The 10,107-nt window shown below is 34.9% G+C and overlaps 1 protein-coding gene across 2 annotated transcripts in view; it reads right to left on the bottom strand.

Annotated features, from left to right (window-relative positions):
• Positions 1–7,932, bottom strand: part of LOC102606019 (N-lysine methyltransferase setd6) — a 37,175-nt gene extending 29,243 nt beyond the window's left edge. For both annotated transcript variants that reach the window (XM_006340474.2, XM_006340475.2), the window contains exons 1-3: positions 7,694–7,932; positions 7,108–7,206; positions 3,556–3,681 (exon numbers count right to left, since the gene is read on the bottom strand). In XM_006340474.2, coding sequence (XP_006340536.1) covers positions 3,556–3,681; positions 7,108–7,206; positions 7,694–7,699 — 231 coding nt within the window. In that variant the 5' untranslated portion in view covers positions 7,700–7,932. The remainder of the gene's footprint in view (positions 1–3,555; positions 3,682–7,107; positions 7,207–7,693) is intronic.
• Between the last annotated feature and the right edge of the window lie 2,175 nt (positions 7,933–10,107).

The raw sequence follows: 10,107 nt of genomic DNA, 5'->3' as shown, positions 1-10,107 counted from the left end.
TATAAATAGGGTCTCAATGTAACTATTTACATACACAATTCAATATTATTTATTTCTCACAGTACTTTTCGTAGTGATAATGCCTTAGAATACTTATTCTCCCAATTTCAGGAGTTTATGACTCACCAAGGCATTATTCACTAGACTACTTGTCCATACACTCCTCAACAGAATGGTGTAGCAGAAAGGAAAAATAGGCATCTCATTGAGACCGCTCGTACTCTTCTCCTTGAATCCCATGTTCTGTTGCGTTTTTGGGGAGATGCAGTCCTTACGTCTTGTTATTTAATAAATAGAATGCCCTAATCCTCTATTCAAAATCAAGTTCCACATTCCATATTGGTTCCTCAGTCACATCTCTACTCTATCCCTCCTCGTGTCTTTGGGAGCACATGTTTCGTTCATAACTTAGCCCCAAGAAAAAATAAATTAGCCCCTCATGCCCTCAAATGTGTTTTTCTTGGTCTCTCGAATTCAAAAAGGGTATCGTTGTTATTCACATGATCTTCATCGATACCTTATGTCCGCCGATGTCACATTCTTTGAATCTGAACCTTACTATACATCTTCTGATCATCTTGGTGTATCTGTGATCTTACCCATACCTCAACCTCAGGTTTTGCATGTAGCCCTGTACCGACTTTTGAGGAATCTACGGTTACTTCTACATCTCCAATTGCAGTGCCACTACTCCTAACTTATCATCGTCGTTCGCGTCCAGCACTAGTCCCAGATGATTCATGTCATGCGTCGGGTCCTGCTCCTACTGCGAGCTTGTCTCATCCAAGCCAACCGCTTGCACTTCAAAAAGGCATACAATCCACTCGAAATGCTAACCCACGTCGTCTTTGTCCTCTGTTTCCATTCCTTAGACTACAGATGAAACACTTTCTCATTCTGGATGGAGGCACGCTATGGTTGATGAGATGTTTGTTTTGCATGCGAGTGGTATTTGGTGTTGTGGAAGAGAAAGAAATAAAGTGTGGTTGCTCGATCTAGTGCAGAATCAGAATATCGAGCAATGGCTGCAACAACTTGTGAGCTAGTTTGGATCAAACAGTTGATGAGAGAGCTAAAATTTGGCTAATTCAATCAGATGGAACTTGTGTGTGATAATCAAGCGGCCCTTCATATCGCATCAAATCCAGTATTTCAAGAAAGGACTAAGCACATTGAGATTGACTGCCACTTTGTCAGAGAAAAGATACTCTCAGGAGATATTATTACGAAATTTGTGAAGTCAAATGATCAGCTTGCAGATATCTTCACCAAGTCTCTCACTGGTCCTCGTATTAATTACATCTGTAACAAGCTAGGTACATATGATTTGCATGAACCAACTTGAGGGCAGTGTTAGAATATGAATAAGAAAATATATAGGAATTCTAGTTGGAAAAGGAGTCTAATGTAGTGTCTATAAATACAGTCTCAATGTAATAATGTAGATACGATTCAATAATATTTTTCTTCTATATTTCTCACATTTGGAAGAGTGCAGGTAAAGCGGGTATGGAGTAGCAAATTAGGTTGTTTAACATCATTTCTAGGATGTCTAAAATGCCTGAAGAATGGAAGTGGAATATGATCTCATTGTACAAGAACAAGGATATTCACAATTGCAACAATTATAGGGGTATTAAGTTGCTAAGCCACAATATGAAAGTTTGGGAGAGGATGAGGAGGGGTGTGTCTACTACCGAGAACCAATTTGGATTCATGTCGAAATGTTCCACTACAAAGCCATACATCTCATCCCGTAAGGATATTGATGTAGTATAGGGAGAGAAAGAGGAACTTACATATGGTATTCATTGACTTAGAAAACACATACAACAAAGTCTCTAGGGGTTCTATGGAGATGTTTGGAGGCTAGAGGTGTACTTGTGTCTTACATTAGGGGGATTAAGGACATGTACGATGGAGCCAAGACCCGAGTAAGGATGTCGGAGGAGACACGGAACACTTCCAAGTTGAGATGGGGTTGCACCAAGGATCAGCCATTAGTTTGTTTCTATTTGCTTTGGTGATGGATGAACTAACGCGGCATACCCAAGGAAAGGTGACTTGTTGTATGTTATTTGCAAAGGACATAGTTTAATTGACGAGACACGCGATAGAGATAATAATAGATTGTTGGTTTGGAGACTTGACCTTGGAGTCTTAAGGACTCAGGTTGAGCAAGACTAAGACAAAATACGTAGAATACAAGTTTAATGACATAAATCACGTGGCGGATGTGAATGTGGGGATTGATACATAAATCATCTCCAAGAGAGGAAGTTCCAAATATTTGGGGTCAATAATCCAAGGAAATGGAGAGATTGATAAGAATGTTAGACATCATATTAGAGCGAGGTGATGAAATGGAGGCTCACATCTAGTGTATTGTGTGTTAAAAATGTGCCACCAAGCCTTCGGTTGTAAGTTTTATAAAGTGGTGGTCAGACCAGCTATGTTATATAGGGCGGAGTGTTGGCGCCTGGCGGGTCCAGAACTCACACGTCTAGAAGATAGAAGTGTGATGACTAAACGCTATGTGCTCCTTCAAAAACCAGCCTTAGGAACTTTAATTGTGCTCCTTCTGCCTCATATAGAACTAAGGTATCATCTGAATATATGATGTGCAATAAAAGCTATGTTGCTCGGACTCTTCAAAAGTGCCAACGGGTGCGTGTCGGATTCACCAAAAGTAGTGTATTTTTGGAGAATCCGAGACGGGTGCGGCATCAAAAGTGAAGAGTCCGTGCAACTAAGAATAAAAGTGTCTGTATGGCACCTCATATCAAGAAATGAAGACCTGAATCCACCTTCAGAATGCTGCTAAGACATTCCATAACAAGGATAAAAAGGAAGGGGTTTAAGAGGATCCCCTTGCCTTAATCCTCTATAAGCTGGGAAGAAGCCCTCCGGGGTTCCATTGATAATCACAAAACCTCAAGTAGAAATACATATTACGCATTTTGATCCATTTTATCCACTTAAACCAAATCCCAAAACCTTCAAAAGGTGAAGTAGAAAATCCCATTTAACATGATCATAAGCCTTCTCTAAGTCTAGTTACAGATGACTAAACGCTTCTTTTGTTTCTGTCTGGTGTCCAAAAGTTCATTAGCAATAAAAACATCATCCATGAATTTCCACCATCTGCACAGTTTATCAGTACCCTCCGACGCCAAATGTAGAATCTGATGAACCCATAGTAGCATTCTAGCATTGATGGGGAGAGTACTGACAAAATTCTTCCTTTCCACCCAAATATACCAACTGTCTCAGTCTCCCCCATTTTCCTTGATTTCAAATGACTTGTTTGCAGCAACAAAGAAGACTTTTTTCCCATCTACACCCTCGTAAGAATTGTGATGAACAATTGAATAGATCAGAACAAAAGTAAGGTGAAGTCTAAGCTTAATTTCGCCGGAAAAATTACTGAAGTCATTTTGTCTGAAGGAAGACTTTCAACACATTTTCCAAGTCAGAAAAAAAAAAACAGAAGTGTTATTAGCATTTTAAAGTTACTCAACTACTTCTAGATGTTAGATTTTGAGAAAGGAATACCTCATCTAAGTTTATGATTCTAGCTCTCTGAAGCATCAAAAGTAAAGAAGACTCCAGTTCACCAGGACTTGCAGAGCTATGGATGGATGCATGTTTTGCACGAGAACCCATGTCTTCCAGCAGTTTCTGCAGACAAGATCAGATAACACCATGACCAGAGCCCATGAGAAAAACATTAAGAACAGAGTTTCAAGTTTTTTTATGGACTACGTAACCAAATGAAAGGACGTAGTGTAACAACCCAACCCCTCATTTTGCGTATTGGCATCCCAATTTATGTTTTGAGCTTTTGCATAAATAGATATTACTATTTGGGACTTGTTGGTAGGGTATGGTTTGGGATCCAAGGGGCTCGGGTGAGTTTTGGCACAATTTGGAACTTCAGACAGCATCATGGGTGAACCGCGATCACAAAGCTTGTCTCACGACCATGAGGTGTTGAACAGTCTAGTTTTCGCCATTCACATGGTGGGAGATCGTGAACACTGGGTTAGATGTCAAGCAAGACTTCGCTATCGTGGATAACTTGTCACGATTGCAGTAGCCTGGGCCTGGGTTATTTCCACGATACCGAGCAGGGTGATTGTGCGACCAAGCTCCTAGGGTATATAAAGATCAGTTTCATGGACACCAGCTATTATTTCACCATATTTTACATTCTAAGTTTCGGGAATCGGAGATTAGGATTCCCCCCTTTGACTTGGGGTAAGTATTCTAATCAGTACTTTAAGTTTATATCATGATAGTGTGCTAAGGTTAACCATAAAACATGGAATTTAATGGCAGAAATTAAGGAATTTGAGCCTAAACACTACAAAAAGTTAAATCCAAGATTTGATGGACAAGAAGTCTCAAATGGAAATCCATGCATAGCTTTGAACTCGTTCGGTTATGCGTAATCTGAATTTCAATTTTAATTGGAGGTTAGACCATGTTGACCGGGGTGGTTAACTTTTACTTTTATCAACTCTTAGATTATAGGATTAAACTATTAAGCCACACTATGAAATTTTGAGAGAGGGTAGTAGAGATGAGGATGAGGAGGGATATGTTCATTTCCGAGAATCAATTTGTATTCATGTTAGGGCGATCAACTACGCAAGTCATTCATCTTCTAAGGAGATTGTTGAGTAGTATAGGGATAGGAAAAGAGGCTTACATATGGTGTTCATAGATTTAGAAAAGCCATACGACAAAGTCCCTAAGGAGGTTTTATGGAGATGCTTAGAGTCTAGAGGTGTACCTGTGACATATATTAGAGTGACTAGGGATATGTATGATGGAGCCAAAATCTGAGTGAGAACACTGGGAGGAGACTTGGAACACTTCTGAGTCAAGATGGGGTTGCATCAAGGATGTACTCTTAGCTCGTTTTTGTTTGTCATGGTGATGAATGAATTGACACGACATATTAAAGCGGAGCTACCATAGTGTATGTTATTTGCAAATGACATAGTATTAATTAAAAAGACACGCGGTGAAGTTAATGATAAAGTAGAGGTTTGAAGGCGAGCCATAAAGCCTAAAGGTTTTAGGTTGAGCAAGAGTTAAACAGAGTACATGGAGTGGAAGTTTAGTGATACATCAAATATGGCGGATGTGAAAGTGAGAATTGATACACGTCATCCCCAAGAGAGGAAGCTTCAAGTATATCGGGTCAATAATCCAAGGAAATGGGAAGATTGGCGATGAAGTCACACATCATATTGGAACAGGGTAGATGAAATAGAGGCTTGCATCCGATGTTCATTTGTGGTAAGAACAGACTTAAAGGTAAGTTCTATAGAGTGGTTATAAGACCAACTATGTTGTATGGAGCAGAGTATTGGCCACTAAAGAATTCACATGTTCAGGAGATGAATGTAGCAGAGATAAGGATGCTTAGATGAATGTGCACTCTAGGAGAGATTAGATTACGACAAAGATATATGGGGTAAGATGGGAGTGGCCCCAATGGTGGACAAGATGGGGAAGCGAGGTTGAGATGAATTGGACATATAAAGAGGAGGAGCAAAGATGCCCCAGTGAGGAGGTGTCAGAGGTTGGCAGTGATAGTCTAAAGAGAGATAGAGGTAGAGGTTAACTGAGGAAGAATTGGGAAGAGGTGATAAGACATTTCAAACATGACCCTAGATAGGAAAGCATGGAGGTCAAGAATTAGGGTAGAGGGTTAGTATATAGTCGAGTCACTTCTCTCTTTCTTGTGAGAGAGAGAGTATGGTTCTAGCTTAGAGCACCTTGTTGGCTCCCTTTTATACTAATCAGTATCATTATTATTATTTTTCTTATTATCGTATATTCAATTGTACTACCGTTGTTATTTCTTTAACTTGGGTTATCTTTACTATTTTCGTAGACAGTACTTATCTTTTCTACGATACTTTTTCACCATAGCTTTTACTCTGGTACTTGTCAAACCTATTTTTGAAAACAGTTTTTTTTTTTTTGAGAAAGTATTTTTGAAAACAGTTTTGTTGAGTCGAGGGTCTATAAAATAGCCTTTCTATCTCATACAAGGTAGAAGTAAGGTCTGTGTACACCCCACCCTTCCCAGACTCCATTTGTGGGATCACAGTGGGTATGTTGTAGTTGCTGTAAATTATAGAATTGAATCCAATGGCATTGTTTGACATCATTAATTGTTTTTTTGAAGTTATTGAAGTCATTTGGTGCATTCCGAATGCGGTAAAGTTGTTTTGGAAGGTTAAACTTAGCTTCGACTGAGGTAAGCGAAGTAAGATTGTGACCTCAATGGGATTATATTCTCAAACTTGGACTCGTTTATAGCATCAGTTGATGCAAGAATAACATTATCAATTTCATGTACGTTAATTTACATGGTTGTACTACTTGTCATGCACTGTGTATATGTATGTTGAATTGCATATACAATTCATACTGAATATATGTTTAGGGCATTTGGACTCATGTTCAGGTTATATATCTATTGTATATGGGCTATGTTAATACCATGTTTAGGTGCATGGGATTGTTGTTAAATATATGTGTAGGATTTTCTTAAAAGAGTACTTTCATATCATGACCCATGCCACTACCATGTTAGGACGATCAACATTACTAACTAAGTACTTCCCCGTACTCGCCCCCCTTCTTCTCTTCTCTGCACTTGATATGTTCTTAGCACCAGCGAACCTCGGGGTTGATCATTGTTAATTATTCAAGTATGGATTCCACTGGTGATCTAACTGCTTAGTTATGCGGTGGCCGGAAGTTCTTTTACGCTATTCAGTTTATTACTATTTTACACTTTAGACTTGTACTTATATACTGATGGACACTCATGATTTAGTATGTAACTGTTCCTGTTTTATTTGAGCTTCCGCATTGCATTTGGATAATTAGTTTCGGGTGATTATGTGATTGTCTTATTATTAGACTTGCACTCGTCTGGTATGCGATGGTTCTGGATTTTATGGGATTCGCTTGACATGGGAATTGTTGGGTGCCTGTTCTGAGGCTTTGGGATTTTGGGTCCCGACAGACAGCTAGAAGGAATAAGGATTATCAATAATTTGCTTCAAAACCTCAAACCTTCTTTTTCTTGAAGAACCTGCCATTTTCTGGAAGCTCAAGCATCAACGAGATGTCACCGTCAATATTAGCACCATGAGGCAAGTTCTGGTTCAGTAACTAAAAGGAAAAAAGAAAAAGGAAGTACTTCAGCAGCAATTACACAGTATAAATCTATAAATTAATTATTTTAGCAACAAAAGAAAATATACTACATTTACGTTACAGAAAATATAAATCTGTAGTTTTTTTAAATTTCCTGATAAAAAGAAGTACAGAAAATATACTGCATCGAAACATTCAGCCTTAGGTCAAATCAAGGGCGTTCATGGTTCAGAACTTGTTCGAAAATCAATTGAAGCATCCAATTTACTTGAAATGGTTATTCGGGATGTATTTCAGTTTTCGGTATTTATATCTCACGAATCCAATTTAATTTTGGTGCTAAAGGAAGCAAAAGCTGATAGAACTATTTCAACATTGAAAAAAAAAATATCTACACATTAGTCAAACTTCAATAGTCAAAAGTATGTTATGAAGTTCTCTCTCACTTTCTGTCTCCGGAAAACCTTATTAGTAAAGATTTGAATAGATTGAAACAAAATACCTTCATTGAAGCTTTTTTCTTGGTAAATCTTCTCGTTGATGTGGCTGTTGCAGGTATACGATTTCTATTTTGAAAGAGAGAAGCCGAGACTCGTGATTACTGAGCTGTATTTTGTTGGGGGAAAAAACAAAGATATTCAAAACATGTTTGGGAAGAAAATGGAGGAGAGAAGAAGAAGCAGAGCTGCAGAGGAACAAGAGTTGAAGATAACTCGGAACGCTAATTTATCATTAGTCCTGTACTAGCTGCGACGTTTTAATTTAATCAATAAATAATAAAAATTATTATTATTATTATTATTATTTATTGTTTATTATATATAAAGTTAATATCTCATATCCGTTGTTTTCACCTAAAGTAGCTCAATTTTCTTTTATAAAAAAACATCAAATCACTCAACCATAATTTTTTCTTAGAAAAAGTCATTCAACTAACGATTTTTCTCACAGAAAATCACTCAACCTTATTTAATTACCTCAAAATCTCTCAAAAATGAATATTTTACCTGCAAAGTCAATCAACTATTGATGTTTCACTTAGAAAATCACTCAACCAATTTAAATAAAAAAGTTTATTAAATTTTGTTGAAACACAAATATTATATTAAATTAATTTTTAAAAAAATTATAAGATGCTCATTTAATTATTTTATTAAATTTTGTTGAAACAACATTCTAGTTTAAAACTAATTTTAAAAAACAAGAGATAATCAATTTAATTATTTTATTAAAATATTATTTTCTTAATATATCTGTTCAAACTAGATGCGTGAACCCGTGCCAGCACGGCCCAACATATATTACTTATTTTGTCGTAATTTATGTGGTACGATGAAATTTGGAGAGCCATTCAATTTTTTAATATATATTTTCTACAAAAATAAGTTGTTACTTATTGTGACCTATAAAATTCACATAATTTTTAAAGAATATGTTATTCTCTCTGTCCCAATTTATGTTGTACGGATAAAATTTGAAGACTCTTATTTGTGGTACTTTTATTTTTCAAGTTCAATGACATATGTTTTTTTTCTACTAATAATATTAATGATTTAACATTAACATTAGAAATAAAAAGTGATTTAATGATAAAAAGATAGAGAAATAAAATAATTAAACATATTACTTATTAAGTAGTATTTATTTGGTATGGTTTTTTTATAGTAAAAGTTTACTTATGTAAATAAGGATTTCTTAAATAATAATAATAATAATAATAATAATAATAATAATAATAATAATAATAATAATAATAATAATAATAATAATAATAATAATAATAATAATAATAATAATAATAATAATAATAATAATAATAATAATAATAATAATAATAATAATAATAATAATAATAATAATAATAATAATAATAATAATAATAATAATAATAATAATAATAATAATAATAATAATAATAATAATAATAATAATAATAATAATAATAATAATAATAATAATAATAATAATAATAATAATAATAATAATAATAATAATAATAATAATAATAATAATAATAATAATAATAATAATAATAATAATAATAATAATAATAATAATAATAATAATAATAATAATAATAATATATTTTTAACTATATAAAACAAAATATTGTTGATGACATTAAAAATTAATTATTTTTTTAATGTAAGATAGAAGATGAAATAACTAAAATATGAATACGAAATATATTTACGCACTCACTATATTCTTCTAGTATCATGTCTTGCAGGTTAATGTTGAGGAGGTTGGAGAATCCAGTGGTCCGTCATAACTTCCAGCAGGGGAACAAGGTAGCAGACTTTTTGTGTAAGATAGGTTCTCAGCTAACAACGACCCCTCAATCATATGTACTACATACTCCTCCTGAAGCTGCAACCAAGTTTCTCAAAGCATATCAAGAAGGAGTTCTAGCTAGTAAGCAAATACTTAGGTCATCATGTAATAAGTTAGCTCGTTACGGGAACTTATCTGTAATCACTAGTTCTAATAGTGATCATGTACTGTTTTAACTATATATAATATATATCCTTTCTACCAAAAAATAATATATTTACGTATACAAAATATTTATTTTTAATTAACACTAAGTTAAATAAATGATGAAATATGCGTTTTAATTAATGAGAACACACAAAAAAAAAGAAGGAGAAGGTTGAACTGGACCCCATCAAAAAGCTACAAATGAATAAATTGGCTGAATAATTAAAATAGGAATAAAAAAGTGGAAGTTGCCTAGGTTCAATCCTGTGACCATGTTCATGAAATGCAATATTGTAACCGGTAAGCCAAGCTGCTAATTGTGAGAGGAAGCACACAGCCTGACATGTTGATGGTCAACTGTGTGCTCCTAGCCTCTTTTATATATATAATTATAATAATACTATATTATAAAAGAGAGTTTAGGACCAAGTATAA

Source organism: Solanum tuberosum, unplaced genomic scaffold, assembly GCF_000226075.1.
Source record: "Solanum tuberosum cultivar DM 1-3 516 R44 unplaced genomic scaffold, SolTub_3.0 scf00019, whole genome shotgun sequence".
NCBI lineage: Eukaryota > Viridiplantae > Streptophyta > Magnoliopsida > Solanales > Solanaceae > Solanum > Solanum tuberosum.
The sequence above is the reverse complement of the archived record's forward strand: the minus strand, read 5'-3'. Positions and strand labels throughout refer to the sequence as shown.